Raw genomic sequence first — 20066 nt, 5'->3', positions numbered from 1 at the left:
TTCCATTGCCATGTTTTAGCCTTTTTCTTCCTTTTTAGTGCCTTTCTTACACTTTTTTGTTAATTTTAGCAGATCAACTATTACATCCTTTTACTTTTTTCAACATTTTCTATTACTTTTTTCATTAATAGCATCAATAAATTGTTAACAGTACTACATATATTGTGGTTATTATACACAACCCTAGGTAATTATAAGTGCCTTCAACATTTATAATTTATTATAATTTGTTATAATCAATTTATTATAATCTATCTTCTTCTGCAATACATGGGATATTCGCTGAGTATCTATCCAGATCTATTTCATTTCGGAGCATCCACTGACCCAGTTCAAATATTGCGATTAATATACACGACCCCATCTATTTTGAGTGCCTCTCAGATTCAAAACTCTATAACATTTTATTTCTTCTTGTGATATTGGGGTAAGTCGCCGGGTAGAGCACCTAGCCATAGGTTTTCCAGTTTGGTGCAGCCACTGACCCAGCTTCATTTTAGGAAGAACATTGTGTTGGCACTGCATCAAGGAGGGCTGACCCATGTACCCTGCATGGCGCACGTCTTTAATCTGGTTGTAAAGCAGTTCTCTATGTCTTCCACCCAACTGCAAGACATCTTGAAAATGGCCAGAAAACTGTGCATGCATTTCAGCCACTCTTACACTGAAAAATAGAGTTCCCCAACATTGTCTCATATGCAATGTTTCCACCCATTGTAACTCCACCCTCCACATGTTAGATCAAGTATATAAGCAGAGGAAGGCCGTGAACGATTTCTTTAGGATGCAGGCAGACAGGAGCACTCCCCTGTGTAACTTCGACGTTAGCCAGTGGCAGCTCATGCGTGACACCTGCTATTTGCTCAGGCCCTTTGAGGAGGCCACTTTATTAGTCAGTCATTCCACTCTTTCACGTCCTGGAGCAGATGCTGATAAATATGGCTGGCCAGGGGACAGGAGACATTGCGCCTACATCTCATTGCCACCTGTGTCCTGTAGGGCCTAAACTTGCGGAGGAGGAGGACATTCACGCACAAGCAATGTATACAGAAATGGGTGGTTTATCTGCACAAGTGAAAGAGAGAAGCAGGAGGAGCTGGAGGGTGATAAGGAAGACCAGGCAGATGACCCTGACACACCGCGGCAGTATGCAGTGGAAATGCTGAGTTGCTTGCGTAGTGACAGCCGTATTATCACTATGTGGCAGAGGGATGACTACTGGCTCCCACCATGTTAGACCCTCACTGCCAGTCTAAAATTGGGGACTTTTTTCCACCCGCTGACAGGGAGCATAAACTCAACTACTATCAAGACATCCTATGTATTCAGTTGGCCCCTGCCTATGTGTGCCATCTCCCATCCTCATGAAGCACTGACCGGGGGGGCCTCTGTGCTTACATTCCACTGCCATGACTGCTGGAGGGGGATGGGGGATTAGGAGCAGCACCATCTCCATCAGCAGCAACTTAAGTCTGGAGTCTCTAATGAGCACTTTTCTTCACCCGCCTACTGAAGAAACCACCCACTAGCAACAGCAGCAAGACATGGAGCAGAACCTGAACCAGCAGGTGGTGGCATGCTTGGTCTGCACCCTGCCATCCCACTTCCAAGATCCCCTGGACTACTGGGCAGCCAAACTTGATTTGTGGCCGTCACTGGCCCAGTTTGCCTTGGACAAGCTTTACTGCCCGGCTAGTAGTGTGGCATCAGAATGGGTGTTTAGTGCAGCAGAGGCATAGTTACCCCAAGGAGCATTTGCTTTTCCACCCAAAATGTGGAGAGACTGACGTTTGTAAAGGTGAATCAGCTGCAGATCAGCCAGGATTTCCACACGCCAGTGCGTGATGCATCAGACTAGATCATTCTGGCAGTCACACGAAAACATTGTGAAAAAACAGCCCATTACTTCTTACCATATGCTTCAACCACTATTCTGATGCTTCCACCCGCCTGATGCCACATTAGTGCTGCCTCTGCTACCATCTTCTCCTGCTGCCACCCACCATCTTGTGCTGTTACTGCCACTGATTTTGCCACCCACCTCCCCACTCTGTGACGGGACCACTGTGCTGACTCCTCTCACTATTGCCACCCTCACCATTCTGTGACTGGGCCACTGTGTTGACTCCTCATGCTGTTGCCAGCCTCACCACTCCTTAACTGGGCCACTATGTTGACTCCATATGCTGTTGCCACCTCACCACTCTGTGACTGGACCATTATGTTGACTCCTCCTGATGTTGCCACCCTCCCCACTCTGTGACTGGCCACTGTCCCTGTTTGGCCTTGTTGACATCACCGTTTATTTTACCCTTCGTCTGATCTGTCAGTAGAACTGAAACATGAAAAACACAAGGGATCCTGTCTTTGGAGCATCCATAAGTCTTTATCACACTGTCAGTATTTTGCATCAGGATTTTCTAATGATTTGGAAACCAAAAGCAGGAGTGGGTACAAAACACTGAAGATATGCAAATATTCCAAACACATGTTATCTCTGTTTTGGGTTCACTTCAGTTTTTTTTGGCCTTAGCAATTACTGACCAAATACTGACCACAGATGCTCAAAAGACAGGATCCATTTTTGGGGGGCTGTTCTTGTGATGAATTAGAAGAAGAGGAAAATAAACAGTGATGTCAATACAAACTTACTGCTGACACCCTCTCCATGCTGTCATGGGCCACTACTTGTATCAGCGTGTAATAGAACAGGTTCTCTAAGCAATCTATGTGGAATCAGCAGTGTAAAATGAGACTGCTCTTTCAGTCTATAGTAGAATATTGTGCCACTGCATGGTTAAGTCCTTTATACCTGATGTTAACATTGACCTGTAGGCCTCATGCACACGACCGTTGTTTTATTCCGTGTCCGTTGTTCCGTTTTTTCGTGATTTTCTGCGGACCCATTGACTTTCAATAGGTCCGTTGAAAACTCGGCTAATGCACCGTTTGTCATCCGAGTCCGTGATCCTTGGTTCCAGTCCGTCAAAAAAAATATAACCTGTCCTATTTTTTTCACGGAAGATGGTTTGCGGACCCAGAGGCACACAAGATTGTCATCCGCGTCCGCGTCCGTTTTTTTCCTATCATTTGCATGGCAAACTTGACTTAGACTTTTTTTTACTTTCTTTCATGTCTGGTGATCCTCCAAAAATAAAGGAAGACACACGGAAACAAAAAACGGAAACGGATCACGGAACAACGGAAACCCATTTTGCGGAACGGAACACAACAACGGTCGTGTGCATGAGGCCTAAGGCTAAGTTCACACTTCAGTTATTTGGTCAGTTTTTTACCTGTAACTGACCAAATAAGTGAAGTGTGAACTGATTCTAAGAGTGGCGCCTGTCAATTGCCTGCCTCCAGGTGATTTTTTAAATAATTTTGGAGCAGCAACACCAGGGAATTTCTACAAATAGAGCGAGTTGTAAGAAAAGCTTTCTGGCAAGTGTCCAAGCCTTGTATAGTCATGCCCCCCTGTGATTTAAAGTTTTAACATTTTCACTTCCGTATTTTTCGCCATATAAGACGCACCTGCCCATAAGACGCACCTAGGTTTTTGAGGAGGAAAATAAGAAAAAAAATATTTTTAACAAAAAGGTGTGCTTTTGGTGGGTTTTGAACTAATGGTGGTCTGTGCATGACACTACTATGGGGGATCTGTGGATGGCACTGTTATGGGGGGATCTGTGGGTGGCACTGTTATGGGGGGATCTGTGAATGGCACTGTTATGGGGGATCTGTGGATGGCACTGTTTATGGGGGGTTCTGTGGATGGCACTGTTATGGGGGGGTGATCTGTGGATGGCACTGTTATGGGGGGGAGATCTGTGGATGGCACTGTTATGGGGGGGAGATCTGTGGATGGCACTGTTATGGGCGGGAGATCTGTGGATGGCACTGTTATGGGAAGGGTGATCTGTGGATGGCACTGTTATGGGAAGGGTGATCTGTGGATGGCACTGTTATGGGGGGGAGATCTGTGGATGGCACTGTTATGGGAAGGGTGATCTGTGGATGGCACTGTTATGGGAAGGGTGATCTGTGGATGGCACTGTTATGGAGGGGGGGTGATCTGTGGAATGCACTCTTATGGAGGGGGGTGATCTGTGGATGGCACTGTTATGGGGGGGGAATCTGTGGATTGGACTGTTATGGGAAGGGTGATCTGTGGATGGCACTGTTATGGGGGGGGTGATCTGGGGATGGCACTGTTATGGAGGGGGATCTGTGGATGGCACTGTTATGGAGGGGGATCTGTGGATGGCACTGTTATGGGGGGTGGATCTGTGGATGGCACTGCTATATATGTGTCACCCACAGATCCCCCACCCCATAACAGTGCCATCCACATATCCCCCACCCCATAAAAGTGGGATCCACAGATGCCCTAATATACCGGAGCTAAACCTGTGGGAGAGGCCGGTGTCATTCAAATGCGGCGGGGCCGGTGCGGTCACTGTACTCCGGCCTTGCCGCTCACTCACTTCCTTAATGCCTAAACCTTTTATAATAATAACTTTAATTGAAGTTCCGATCCCCAGCCCCATCTGTACTACTTACTAAATGTCCTGTAGCAGGCAGAGCAGGGCGGGAGGCCGTAACTCACTGATGTCACGTGACTGTGCCGCCTACTTCATTCATAAAGTAGGCGGTGCAGGCACGTGACATCAGTGAGTTACGGCCGGCCGCCCGCCCTGCTCTGCCTGCTACAGGACATTTAGTATAGATCATACGAGTGTATAGATCATACGATGTATAGACCATACGAGTGTATTACTGTACAGCAGCGGCTGCATGAAGCGCACGGCGTCATAGCAACCAATGACGCCGTGCGCTCCTGCAGTCAGCAGGAATCCCGGCCGGGTTACCACGGACCGCTCTCGGCCGCGGAACACGGCCGTGTGCATTCGGCCTAAAAGTGACATGTCAGTTACAGAGTAAAACCAAAACTCAAAAAACTGAATTGCGCTTTCTTTCCAATTTTACCCCAAAATGATTTTTTTCTCCAGTTTATCAATACATGATATGTGGCAATAAAATAAAATGTATCCTACTACCAACAAGCTCTCATATGGCTATTTACCGGTAAATAAAAAAGTAAAAAGAAAAAGGTTATGGCTAGAGATGAGCGAAATTCATATTTTGAAATTCGTTCACGCTTCGTTTGGTTAACATGACATTCGCTCATCTCTAGTTATGGTATTTGGAAGGCAAGGAGGGAGGGAAAAATAACAATGGAAAATTCCTGCAGTGCCATGGGGTTAACAGGTGTGTAAGTGTCCATTCACACAAATTGCGGATCCGCAAAAAACGGACACCGGAAATGTGCGTTCCGCATTTTGCGGAGCGCACATAGCTGGCACTCTCATAGAAAATGCCTTTTCTTGTCCACAATTGCAGACAAGAATAGTACATGTTCTATTTTTTTGCGGAACGGAAGTGCGGATCCGCAAATGCGGATGCGGACAGCACATTCCGGCCCCATTGAAAATTAATGGGTCCGCACCTGTTCTGCAAAATTGCGGAATGGATGCGGACCCATTTTGCGGACGTGTGAATGGACCCTAATGTTTGTTTGTCTCTCTCTGTTAGCTAACCCTTTAGAAGGATACAAAGTTGCTTGACCCTGTGCTTTGAATTGATTAAAGCAAAACACTACTCAAACTAGACAACCTTTTAAAAAGCTACTTCGGCACTCCATGTATAAAATTGTTGAATTACCGTTATACTATTGTATAAGCTTACATTTTTAATAACAACTTATTTTTTCTTGTAGGTTTTACTTCTGAAATGGTAACATTGATATTATCAGTTGGAAGGAGTAAATCGATAAAACATTTGTCTTTAGGCAAAAACTTCAATTCGAAGTTCAAGTGAGTATTATAAATTCATCTAAAGCTGGGTTCACATCACTTTTTTTCCATCCGTTTAACCGCCTCCGGACCGCCTAACGCAGCATCGCGTTCCGGAGGCGGCAGCGCTGCGCAGAGTCACGCATATACGCTTCATCTCGCGAGACGCGAGATTTCACTCAAAGCCGGCCCGCGCATGCGCATCGCGGGCCGGCAAAAGTTAAAGGACAATTTCGTCACCAGCCTGCCAGCAACGATCATTGGCTGGCAGGCTGTCGATTTTCATAAAAAAAGAATCACAAGCCATATAACAGATCATATTAGTAAATATGATCTGTTATATGGCTTGTCTGCTCCTCTGCTGGTCCTTTTCGTCGGTTGGATCCAGCAGAGGAGCAGGCTTCACAGTGAGTAGCACCAACACTACACTTTAGCCCCAGATCACCCCCTGCACCCCAATTAACCCTTTGATCACCCCTTTGATCGCCCCTGTCAATCACTAGTGAAAGGAAAAAAGTGATCAGTGTAAACTGTCACTTTCTTTTTTCACTAGTATTGGCTGTTAGGTTTTAGGATAGTTTAGGCCCCTTGGTTAGGTAGTTAGCGATTGGTTAGCGCCCAGCCCACCGCACCGCAGTCCCTTATTCGCTGTTTAGCGTATCGCTAATCAGCATTTGTACTTTTATAGTATCTGTAATTTGTACTTTTATAGTATCTGTATAGTATCTGTAAGTTATAGTATCTGTAAAACTGATCACGGTCAGATCTATAATAGTATTAGTGTCACTTTAGTTCGCCCTCCACCCAAAACGCAGTGTTTGCCCGATCAGGCCTGATCGGTCGCCCACACGTGCGATCACCCACGCCCGCCCCACCGCAGTGACAAAAAATATATATTTTTTGATCACTGCACATTCACTTTACAAGCGCTGCAGCGATAAAAAAAATCAGTTTTGATATTTTTTATCAACCGCAGCGGCCTCCGGTACTTCGCTAGCCTCCCCTTTGTAAGACAGGCTTGCTTTTTTCCTTGGGTAGTCTCAGGGAATACCCCTAAATTTAGTTGCCCAAATGTCAAACAGGGGGTATTCTTCTGAAGAGGCCTACAGGATTCTGACCCAGTCGGATGAGGAATGGGAACCCTCATCTGACGAATCTAGCGGGTCAGAATACGAACCTGTAGAAAGCAGTGGCTCTCTGACCAAAAGTTCGGACGAGGAGGCTAAGGTCCCTGATAGCACCAGGCGTACCCGGCCCCGTGTCGCTAGACCACAGGTTACGCAGGATCCGCTTTAAGAGCAGCAGAGTGGGGCTGGCGCTGCCGGATCACGTGGTGAGGCATACACCAGCAGCGCAGCCCTCCCTGGACCTAGTACCAGCACTGCCGTACAACATGGTGATGTGGCGAGCACCAGAAGGGCAGTTGAAGCTGGTACGGTGGCACGTGCAATAGTTACCCCGTCGCAGCCACCGCACAGACAGGCCCGTAGAGCCCCTAGAATCCCTGAGGTGCTGGCAAACCCTGATTGGCAGTCACCAACTTCAGCCGCACCATTAGTTCCCCCTTTCACCGCCCAGTCTGGAGTTCGGGTTGAGACGGCTCAGATCGGTTCGGCCCTGGGATTTTTTGAGCTGTTCTTGACTGCGGAGCTCTTGGACTTAGTCGTGGCAGAGACAAACCGGTATGCCACACAATTTATATCCGCCAACCCGGGAAGCTATTATGCCCAGCCTTTCAGGTGGAAACCAGTCCAAGTTTCCGAAATTAAAATTTTTCTGGGCCTTCTCCTCAACATGGGTCTAACTAAAAAGCATGAATTGCAGTCATATTGGTCCACGAACCCGATTCATCACATGCCCATGTTCTCTGCTGATATGTCCAGGGCAGGATTTGAGGCCATCCTGCGTTTCCTGCATTTTAGCGACAACACCACCTCCCGTCCCAGAGGCCACCCAGCTTTTGACCGGCTCCACAAAATTCGGCCCCTCATAGACCACTTCAACCAGAAATTTGCAGATTTATATACCCCCAAGCAAAACATCTGCGTAGACGAGTCCCTAATACATTGTACCGGGCGCCTTGGCTTCAAACAATACATCCCAAGCAAGCGTGCCCGGTATGGGGTCAAATTGTATAAGCTCTGTGAAAGGGCCACAGGCTATACCCACAAATTTCGGATCTATGAGGGAAAAGATCAGACCCTGGAGCCGGTCGGTTGCCCTGACTACCTGGGGAGCAGTGGGAAGACAGTCTGGGACTTGGTGTCACCCTTATTTGGCAAGGGGTACCATCTTTATGTGGACAATTTCTACACAAGTGTGGCCCTCTTTAGGCATTTGTTTCTAGAACAGATTTGCGCCTGTGGCACCGCGCGAACTAGTCGCTTGGGCTTCCCCCAACGGCTCGTTACCACCCGTCTTGCAAGGGGGGAGAGGGCTGCCTTGTGTAACGAAGAACTGCTCGCGGTGAAATGGAGAGACAAGCGTGACGTTTACATGCTCTCCTCCATTCACGCAGACACGACAATACAAATTGAGCGAGCAACCCGTGTCATTGAAAAGTCCCTCTCAGTCCACGACTATAATTTGCTCATGGGAGGGGTGGACTTCAATGACCAGATGTTGTCTCCGTATTTAGTTTCCCGATGCACCAGACGCTGGTATAAGAAGGTGTCTGTATATTTAATTCAATTGGCTCTGTACAATAGTTTTGTTCTCTACAGTAAGGCTGGGAGAACACGATCCTTCCTAAAATTCCAGGAAGAGATCATCGAGAACCTCCTGTATCCAGAAGGTTCCGTGGCCCCATCCACCAGTGTAGTTAGCCGTCTACACGAGCGACATTTCCCCAGTGTCGTTCCTGGTACCTCAACCCAACCGTCACCCCGAAAAAGATGTTGTGTCTGTAGCAGGAGTGGAATAAGGCGTGACACCCGCTATTTCTGTCCTGACTGTCCTGACCACCCTGCCCTATGCTTTGGAGAGTGTTTCCGGAAGTACCACACCCAGGTACACTTAGCATAGGGATTGCATCTCACAGGACAGGCACACAGGGCTATTAGGGCCCTTTTACTCACAGCTGCTGCAAACCTCTCCTTTCACCTGGGATAAAGTGCATAACGTGCTTCGCCACATCTTTGGGTGATTTGCGCTTTGCACATTGTCCCATGGGGAAGGAGAGGTTTGTTCTATAAAGGTAAAAAAAACTAAACAAAAAAAAAATTACCGGTAAGTAAAAAAGTTAACGTTCAGTTAAAAAAGTAAAAAAAAAGTTTATATGTTCTGTTCAAAAGTTAATAAATTTATTGCGTTGCGGCCTGGTTTTTTCTTTTTTGTTTTGTTTTTTTTACCTTCCAGGTGGACCAACCGATCGACTAGCTGCAGCACTGATGTGCATTCTGAAAGAAGCATTGCGCTGCTGTCAGATTACACGCAAGTCGGTGTATGCGGCGCTGCAAGACGAGATTTCTCCTCTGCAGTAAAAGATACGTTTGCCGAGGCATATGAGCTGAGGAGGTGGCGGTGTTCATATACTTTGGCAAACACTTTGTATATATAAAAAAAAAAATCCCGGCAAGGATTTATTCATCCACATTGATTGATGTGAATGGAGAAATCTGGTTTGCCAGGGCATACGAGCTAAGTGGGTATGGATGTTGGGCGGAGCTCCTATGTCCTGGCAGACGCCTTTCCCCTCCTTTTTCTTTTTTTGGCAGAGATTTTTTCATCCACATTGATCGATGCGAATGAAGAAATCTGTGCCGTTCATTTTTTTCTTTCAGCCCAGAGGCTGAACGAAAAAAAAAATATCTCATTACCCGTATGCTCAATATAAGGAGAATAGCAGAAACTCCTAATGCTGGCCATACATGTAATGATTGCGGAGACCCTCAAATGCCAGGGCAGTACAAACACCCCACAAATGACCCCATTTTGGAAAGAAGACACCCCAAGGTATTCGCTGAGGGGCATATTGAGTCCATGAAAGATTGAAACAAAATCTGTAAAAAATGGCCGGTGAAATCCGAAAGGTGCTCTTTGGAATGTGGCCCCCTTTGCCCACCTAGGCTGCAAAAAAGTGTCACACATGTGGTATCTCCGTACTCAGGAGAAGTTAAGCAATGTGTTTTGGGGTGTCATTTTACATATACCCATGCTGGGTGAGAGAAATATCTTGGCAAAAGACAACTTTTCCCATTTTTTTTATACAAAGTTGGCATTTGACCAAGAAATTTATCTCACCCAGCATGGGTATATGTAAAATGACACCCCAAAACACATTCCCCAACTTCTCCTGAGTACAGAGATACCACATGTGTGATACTTTTTTGCAGCCTAGGTGGGCAAAGGGGCCCATATTCCAAAGAGCACCTTTCGGATTTCACCGGCCATTTTTTATAGATTTTGATTTCAAACTCCTTACCACACATTTGGGCCCCTAGAATGCCAGGGCAGTATAACTACCCCACAAGTGACCCCATTTTGGAAAGAAGACACCCCAAGGTATTCGCTGATGGGCATAGTGAGTTCATAGAAGTTTTTATTTTTTGTCACAAGTTAGTGGAATATAAGACTTTGTAAGAAAAAAAAAAAAAATCATCATTTTCCACTAGCTTGTGACAAAAAATAAAAAGTTCTATGAACTCACTATGCCCATCAGCGAATACCTTAGGGTGTCTACTTTCCGAAATGGGGTCATTTGTGGGGTGTTTGTACTGTTTGGGCATTGTAGAACCTCAGGAAACATGACAGGTGCTCAGAAAGTCAGAGCTGCTTCAAAAAGCGGAAATTCACATTTTTGTACCATAGTTTGTAAACGCTATAACTTTTACCCAAACCATTTTTTTTTTACCCAAACATTTTTTTTTATCAAAGACATGTGGAACAATAAATTTAGAGAAAAATGTATATATGGATGTAGTTTTTTTTGCAAAGTTTTACACCTGAAAGTGAAAAATGTCATTTTTTTTCAAAAAAATCGTAAAATTTCGATAAATAACAAAAAAAGTAAAAATGTCAGCAGCAATGAAATACGACCAAATGAAAGCTCTATTAGTGAGAAGAAAAGGAGGTAAAATTCATTTGGGTGGTAAGTTGCATGACCGAGCAATAAACGGTGAAAGTAGTGTAGGTCAGAAGTGTAAAAAGTGGCCTGGTCATTAAGGGTGTTTAAGCTATGGGGGCTGAGGTGGTTAAAGCAGTGATGCCCAACCTGTGGCCCTTCAGCTAGTGTAAAACTACAACTCCCATCATGGCCCGTTGTAGGCTGATAGCTCTAGGCCAGGGCTGGCCAACTTGCCGCTCTCCAGCTGTTGTAAAACTACAACTCCTACCATGCCCTGCTGTAGGCTGATAGCTGTAGGCAGACTGGGCATGCTGGGAGTTGTAGTTTTGCAACAGCTGGAGAGCCACAGGTTGGCCAGCCCTGCTCTAGGCTGTCCGAGCATGCTTGGAGTTGTAGTTTATCAACAGCTGGAGGGCCGCAGGTTGGGCATCCCTGATTTAAAGTATACAAAAAACATATACATTAAAAGGATGCCTCAAACTGATGCCATACAGTGGCATCTGTTCACCATAGAGCTTCATTGTTTTAAAAAAAAAGTATACATTTTTTTGACCATTGTAAAAAAAAAATCCTTTTTTTTTAACCGGACTGTGCAGGATACAAGAGCGTGGTTTCCTTTTTTCTAAAGTATACATCAAATGGAGGCATAAAACGTGATGTGAACACACTCTAATATGTTAATTATCTTATATGCTAAAGGTGCTGGCACACAGTGCAGATCTGACATGCATTCAGAATGCAGTTTTCAATTTTTCCAGTTTAGCAGCCTCCTTAAACCCTGGTTTTCTGCATAGTGGAAATGGTTTAATTCATTTCAGCTATCTACAATAAAAAACGGCATCCTGAATGCATGTCAGAACTGCACTGTGCCAGCACCCTTAGGGTAAGGCTACACAACACTCTTTGTCACAGTGATATTGCTCAACATTTTTTAAGACAGTCCCACACAGATCCATCCAAGTTGGATTTTTGTGCGACTGTTGTGTTGCAGTCGTAGCATGGCGTACGTCGAGCAAGTTTTCAGCGCGGGTGCGATGCGTGAAGTGAACGCATAGCACCGCACTGAATCCTGACTCATTCATTTCAATAGGTCTGTGTACATGAGTGTTTTTTTTTCTCACGCATCAGTTCTGCATTGCGTGAGATTCGCAGTATGTTCTATATTATGTGTTTTTCACTCAGCCCTAGCCCCGTAGAAGTGAATAGGGCTCCAGTGAAAAACATATCGCATCCGGATTACATCAGATTGCAGTCTGGGTGCAATGCGTTTTTTACTGATGGTTGCTAGGAGATGTTTGTAAACCTTCAGTTTTTTTTTCACGCGCGTGAAAAACGCATTAAAACTGATTGCACCCGCGCGGAAAAAACTGAAACACTGAATGCAAATGTAGACAAAACTGATTGAACTTGCTTGCGAAATGGTCGAGTTTCACTGAACGCATCCTGAACACATCCTGACTCAATCCGTAATGTTCATGTGAAAGAGGCCTTAGGCTAGGGCTACACGCCGTCATTTGTTGTGTGACTATTTGTCGCAGTAATGTCACACAACATAGTTTATAATGCTAGTCTATGGTGTCGCACTGCGACATTCTGTGACTATGACATGATGGTCACCAAAAAAAATCCAAGATGGATTTTTGTACAACTGTCGTGTCGCAGTTGCAGCTTGTCGCAGTGTGACACCATAGACTAGCATTATAAAATATGTTGCATGACATTGCTGTGATATAAATGTCGCACAACACATGTCGCAATGTAGTTGTACCATTCTTGACACGTGTAGCCCTAGCTTTAGAGAACTTTCTATACTATAAGGATATTGCTTGGGATGAGGAAAAAAAATACATTATTTTGGCTGGGGTTAGGTATTACAGAGCTTGTTCAGCATTACACCAAACTTCTTGCAAAATTTGAGACTCCTTTTCTTGCCTCTAAAATAACTGCAACTCTACATGACATGGACTGCCCATGGTAAATTTATTTTAGCATTTGCTGGACTTTAAGCAGCACCAAATAATTTTTGTTGATTCTTTTGCTGGTGAATTGCTTTCCCAAAGGAGCACCAACAACCATACCCAGCAGTTAATGGCAACTTCTGTTTCTGGTGGCATCAACTGAACCTTATTTGGTTCAAGTTTCAGTCACATGGTTCCCATAATGAACAATTAGTGCACTCAAAGTAAAGATATATTGTAGTGACAAACCTTCTTGCGGTCTGTGATCTAAAAAATTCTCACTGTACTCAGGTTTTCTATAAGATCGGAGAAGAGAGAAACAGAAACAACATACATACAAACATACATACATTAGGTTCACAACTTAAGGGCTGTAATAATCACTAAGCACTGGAAGCGCTTCTTGAAGGGGGGGGGGGCAATGCCTTTCACTAGGAATAAAGAAAAAACATTTTTAAAATATTTTTTAAGATCGTTTTTTAACATGTTGTGTATGTGAATCAGGCGCCCTGGAGGACATTTATCAAATCTTTTACAGCATTATTGTGTTATGAAATAAGTCACAAATTATGGCGCACTGCATATTTGCTCTATAATTTGCTACTTTTTGAACTTCTTGATACTTTTCTAAAGTGGCAAAGAAAGGGCCAGATTCAGTGGGAGGGCCAGGGCTTCCCACAGCCCAAACAGGCATAAGTTATAGCTAAAGTCTACGCTGGCATGTTTCTGTCATGCCAAGGACCAGAGATATGCAGTTGCCTCTTAATAAATTAGACACATTTCCGGCGCACAGGTGCTCAAGACTGACGTATGGGAACAACGGTCTTGATAAATTTCCTCCCGCTTTATAAATCAATGGCAAGGCCCAATACTAATAATAGTAACTCATCCTGCTTGTAAGCCTGGACAACTAATGGCTGTTGTTCGTATTTTGGACACATTCATACGTATAGTTTAGAGATGAGCGGATCGAATTCCACAAAGTGGAATTCGATCCGAATTTCAGGATAAATTTGATTTGCCTCGAAGCCCAATTTCCTCGTGCTTCGTGTCAGCGAATCGATTTAACCTGAAATAGTGTAAAAAAACTAAAACATTCAAGCTTACCTCCTCCATTTGCTCACAACGGGCCGTCAGCCTCCATCTTAAATGAAGATCTCGGCCCAAATCACGTGCGCGGTGACATAATCTTGCGCCGCGCGAGATTTCGCTCCAGAACTTAAAGCAAAATAGCGACGGCTGGCCCATCGCAAGCAAATGGAGAAGGTAAGTTTGAAATAATTATTTTTTGTATTGTTCATTTTACACTGTTTTTACACTCAGATACCGCGATCATGTATGAACAGGGAATCTGAGGGGTACAATGACGGGGGAGGCGTTATAGCAGCTCCCTGTCATTGCACCCGCCACTTACCAAAAAATGTGCTTCGTGAAGAAGTAATTCGTCAGAATGCAAATTTTTTGGTAAAATTTGGCGAATCAGCCGAATCGAACTTTTCAATTATTTGCTCATTTCTAGTATAGTTGAATAAGACAGAACATGACAATGGCATTTACTGTAATATCTATACACATATGCCCATAGGTGGAGTTTTACTAACAGTACAATAGTACATGCACAATAACTTCATTTATCACACTGGGTTATATCTGGAAGTTGTCACGGAAAACTCTCCTGGTCAGTAATCTTTAAAAATAAAAATGGTGGTCACCAAGATCCAAAAGGTATAAACTTCTTCTTTATTTAAGCCAACATGTATACATAGTAGCAAGCAACCTTTAGATGTGGATGACCACCTGTAATGTTTGAATCTGGATCTACAGAGGTACAGTATTAGGATCTTTAAAAATAAGTCAATATAATTAGATAGTTATAGAGATCACATTTCATAATTGCACCAAATGTGTCACATGTATCCCTGGAAGGCTTTTGTTAGGAGTATTAACTGCAGAGATGTGCTGTTACTCTAGGGCAGAGGTGCACAACCCGGGGGCCACATGAGGTCATTGATACCATTCTCTGCGGCCCCCAACTATCTGGTAACAGACATGTATGTCTATGTCTTGTGGCTGCTCACATGCATTTTTCATGTATTCTTCCATTAGATGGGAGTCCTGGAGGTATAACTAGACATTTATGATATATACTGTGTGTAGAATACACCATGAATACAGTATTCCACTTTTTAATACCCCTTCAAATTTAATTTCGCCCCTTGGGATTCCTTCAGTCTGACAATGTGGCCCCCACCCAGAAAACGTTGTGCACACCTAGACAGCTCTAGGGGCTGTCTACAGCTGGATATGCACTGAGGGGTGGCTTGATGATAGTGATGCCATAGACTTTATATAGATACTTATGGGGTCATTTGTTAAGTCTTTATAACTCCTATAGCTGGCGGTGGATCCGCCGATCCAGCACAAGTCTAAATATAAACCAGCTTCCTTGCTGGCTTACATTTAGACCTAAACCAGGCATGAGCAAGGAAAAGTTGCAGATTGTGGCACAAATAAACTTTGCGCTGCAATCTGCACCAGAAATACACCTAATATAGGCAGATTTCTGAATACTAAATGACGCCCCCTTAAAGTTTAGACCTGGCTCAGTTGTACAATGAGATCACACTGAGTAAAGGTCTTGATGTGCATTAGGCTATTTTTGGCAGCACTGTCTAACAATCTAATTTGTATTGGGAGTTTTCTGACTCTCCCATAACACATGAGATATGCAGCTGCCAGAGATGTCTGGAAAAGACATAGCTGTTAGGCCTCTTTCACACGGGCGTGTGTGCCCCGTGGTCGTGCTGCGGTGCACGTGCACAGTCCGTGGGGCAGCCGCAGCGGATCGCGGATCCATTCACTTGAATGGGTCCGGAATCCAGGCGTTCCGCAAAAAGATAGGACGTGTTCGATCTTTTTGCAGAACGGAAGTACGGGACGAAACCCCACAGAAGCACTCCATAGTGCTTCCGTAGGGTTCCGTTTAGTGCTTCCATTCCACATCTCCAGATTTGCGGACCAATTGAAGTGAATGGGTCCGCATCCGTGATGCGGAATGCCCATGGAACAGCACCCGTGTATTGCAGATCCGCAAATGCGGTCCACAATACGGCAACGGGGCGCACACGCCCGTGTGAAAGAGGCCTTAGGCAGAGGCTTTCTGCTTTCTCCCCATTAAAACCACATGTTCTGCCAAGCAGGTAATGTGAATGAATGTAGCTGTTGGTCTGGTCACAGCTTGGCAAGCATTAGCTAGATGTCTGGCAGTGACTTATTTCCTTCTCCCCATTTAAAAACCATGCAAGTTTGGCCAAGTGTGCATATTTATGGTGGAGTCGGGACTAATAGCGGCCAGTCTATTCAGTGTAAGGCCAATGGCTATCTAATATACACTGTCTGTCCCACCTGGATTTAACTAAGCAAATAGTTATGAGCCTCCTATTGGATAATTACTGCATGGGCGATTATCTTTCAGCTGGCAACAAGTTATTTAACCCCTACTGGTGCAATGAGTTGCTTCTCATTTCTTAAACAACCATGTCGAAAGACACATCTCGTGGTCGTGGAAAAGATGTTAGTCTGTTTGAGAAGGATCAAATCATTGGCATGCATCAAGCAGAGAAAACATCTAAGGAGATTGCAGAAACTACTAAAATTGGGTTAAGAACTGTCCAACGCATTATTAAAAACTGGAAGGATAGTGGAGACCCATCGTATTCAAGGAGGAAATGTGGCGGGAAAAAAATCCTGAATGATCGTGATCGGCGATCACTTAAACGTATGGGGAAATCAAATCGAAGAAAAACAACAGTAGAACTCTAGGCTATGTTTAATAGTGAAAGTAAGAGCTTTTCCACATGCACAATGAGAAGGGAACTCGAGGGATTGAGACTGAACAGCTATGTAGCCGTAAGAAAACCACTAATCAGTGAGGCAAACCAGAAAAAAAGGCTTCAATTTGCTAGGGAGCATAAAGATTGGACTCCGGAGCAATGGAAGAAGGTCATGTGGTCTGATGAGTCAAGATTTACCCTGTTCCAGAGTGATAGGCGCATCAGGGTAAGAAGAGAGGCAGATGAAGTGATGCACCCATCATGCCTAGTGCCTTCTGTACAAGCCTGTGGGGACAGTGCTATGATCTGGGGTTGCTGCAGTTGGTCAGGTCTAGGTTCAGCAACAGTATGTGCTCCAAGAATGAGGTCAGCTGGCTACCTGAACATACAGAATAACCAGGTTATTCCATCAATGGATTTTTTCTTCCCTTAAGGGAACAGGCATATTCCAAGATGACAATGCCAGGATTCATCGGGCTCAAATTGTGAAAGAGTGGTTCAGGGAGCATGAGACATCATTTTCACACATGGATTGGCCACCACAGAGTCCAGACCTTAACCCTATTGAGAATCTTTGGGATGTGCCGGAGAAGGCTTTGCGCAGCAGTCAGACTCTACCATCATTAATGCAAGATATTGGTGAAAAATTAATGCAACACTGGATGGAAATAAATCTTGTGACATTGCAGAAGCTTATCGAAACAATGCCACAGCGAATGTGTGCCGTAATCAAAGCTAAAGGCGGTCCAATGAAATATTAGAGTGTGTGACATGAGCATTAAAAGTTCCTAGGGCACCATGAACCAAAATAGGTGTACAGAGTCATGAACTTAGACCAGGCTATTATTCTAAAATTCCAAATGTATTCTATGATCACACCAATATACAAATGGCTCCAATATGAGTCCTCTGTCACGGTAGGTGAGGGAAGGGAAGCAAACCAAATACAACAAAAGCAACAAAACACCAGGCTAGGCCCCAAAGCTAGGGAACAGGGAAAGGTCACCACCTGACAATCCATGAGCCTTTCCCTGACTGCTGACAACATGAGCAAATCCTTAAGGTGGAAGTGCTCATGCACTGGAACCTAAACCTAGCTGAAACTGTAACAAACCCTCAGCTAGGGAGCTGGTGATAAGACGACCGGTTCCTAGCGCAAGGTGCAGGAACCAGTGTCTTCCTGAGGCCTAGCCAGAACACACAACAAAAGGGAAGGAGTAGGACTTAGCTTAAGACGGACGGGGATCAGGAGATCCAGCAAACACCAGCTGAGAACTCCAGAAGCAAATTTAAACCGCAAGGGCTAAAGTGAGAGGCGGGTATAAATAGCACCACTAAATAGCTAATGAGCAGAACCTGTGGGGAGGTGGGAACCTGCCCAAAAACCACAACAAATAGAAACAGAACAATCTGTCAGATCGACTCACGTGTAGAAAGTCTGTCAGATCTTCTCAGGCCTCTCACAGGGCAGGGCGTGACATCCTCACTGTGTAAATCAGAGTTGATAAACCACACCAAAAATTTAACACATACACAGTACTACAAAATCATAAACAATACTTTATTAGTATCTCAAATACAATGTTGTCTAAAAGAATATCAGTAACAGCAGCAATTAGAAAGAAAAGGAACTGAAGCGGTGAAGTTACAAAAAAATAAAAAATAACCAATGTCTACAATCCCCAATAAAGACAGCCTATCAAAAGCAGTCACCAGTGGATCAGGATACTTTCACAACCTCCATAGGTAAAGTTCAGAGTGTAATAAATACAAAACATTTACAGGGGTACATAATGAAAACGTAAAATACAGACCACTAACAGTTCAAGCTCCAATGCACATTTTGCATCTAGCTTCCTCAGGGGAAGTTAGCTGGAACTGTTAGTGGTCTGTATTTTAATTTTTCATTGTGTACACCTGTATATGTTTGATATGTATTGTGCTATACACTTTACCTATGGAGGTTGTGAAATTATCCTGATTTATGATGAGTGAGCACCAAAGTATTCGGGTTTTCGGCCCGAACACATCATGATATTCGTGCGCTCGGCCGAGCACCCGAGTCCTGCATGAACGTGTGGGAACGGCGTTCCTGCACTTTTTTCATAGCAGGAACACCGTTCCCTTTCAGGGCCGGCCGTCTTTAACGCCGGGCAAAAGGACCAGGAAGTGGTGAAGGCTTTGTACTCACCGCTTCCTGGTCCTCGGTAGGTAATGCTTGAAGTTAAAATATACCATCGGATTGGAGAAAACTCTGATCCGATGGTATATTCTAAACCCGAGGTGTTCCCATGGTGATGGGGATGCACCTCTCACAGGACGCTGGCATCCGCGGAACCTGAGGGGTTAATTGCGCGGACAGCAGCTCCTTTTCAGAGGTCGGGTGCCGGGACTGTTTCTATAATGTTTGCATTGGTGGGCAGTGCGCCCACCCCCTCCATCATTGGTGGCAGCGGCAGTTCCGATCGGAGTCCCAGCAGTGTAATGCTGGGGCTCCGATCGGTTACCATGGCAGCCAGGACGCTACTGAAGTCCTGTCTGGCTGCCATGGTCAGTTACTCAGCAGTATTATACTTATATGTGCTGTGGCCGCCCGGCGCTCCTTCTTGTAACTCACAAGTCTGTGCGGCGCACTTTGCTATAAGCATAAGCAATGCGCCGCACAGACCTGTGAGTTACAACCAATCAGAGCCCCAGCATTACACCGATCGGAACTGCCGCTGCCACCAATGATGGAGGTGGGAGGGCGCACTGCCCACCAATGATTTTAATACTGGGGAGGGGGCGGAGGGCGCACTGCCCACCAATGATTTTAATACTGGGGAGGGGGGTCGGGCGCACTGCCCACCAATGATTTTAATACCAGGGAGGGGCGGGTCAGGCGCACTGCCCACTAATGATTTTAATACCGAGGAGGGGGAGGGGAGGGCGCACTGCCCACCAAAGATTTTAATACTGGGGGGGGGGGGCGCACTGCCCACCAATGATTTTAATACTGGGGAGGGCGCACTGCCCATCAATGATTTTAATACGGGGGGGGCGGAGGGCACACTGCCCACCAATGCAAACATTGTAGATACATTCCCGACACCCAACCTCTGACAGGGAGCTGCCATCCACGCAATTAACCCCTCAGGTGCCGCGGATGGCAGTGCCCTGTCAGAGGCGCGTCCCCATCACTATGGGAACACCTCGGGTTTAGAATATACCATCGGATCGGAGTTTTCTCCAATCCGATGGTATATTTGAACTTCAAGCGTCCCCATCACCATGGGAACGCCTCTGTGTTAGAATATACCATCGGATCTGAGTTTTCACTCAGATCTGAAAAAGCTAATAGTATTATTAAAGTGAA

At 45.1% G+C, this 20066-nt stretch overlaps 1 protein-coding gene across 2 annotated transcripts in view; it reads left to right on the top strand.

The window, feature by feature from the left end:
- The window catches only part of LOC120980842 (capping protein, Arp2/3 and myosin-I linker protein 3-like), a 1329972-nt gene that overhangs the window by 939095 nt on the left and 370811 nt on the right, over nucleotides 1-20066 (top strand). For both annotated transcript variants that reach the window (XM_040410169.1, XM_040410170.1), the window contains one exon: nucleotides 5780-5876. In XM_040410169.1, coding sequence (XP_040266103.1) covers nucleotides 5780-5876 — 97 coding nt within the window. The remainder of the gene's footprint in view (nucleotides 1-5779; nucleotides 5877-20066) is intronic.

Source organism: Bufo bufo, chromosome 10 (genome assembly GCF_905171765.1).
Source record: "Bufo bufo chromosome 10, aBufBuf1.1, whole genome shotgun sequence".
Taxonomy (NCBI): Eukaryota; Metazoa; Chordata; class Amphibia; order Anura; family Bufonidae; genus Bufo; species Bufo bufo.
Note: the sequence above shows the minus strand (reverse complement) of the source record. Positions and strands in the feature narration are given on the sequence as shown.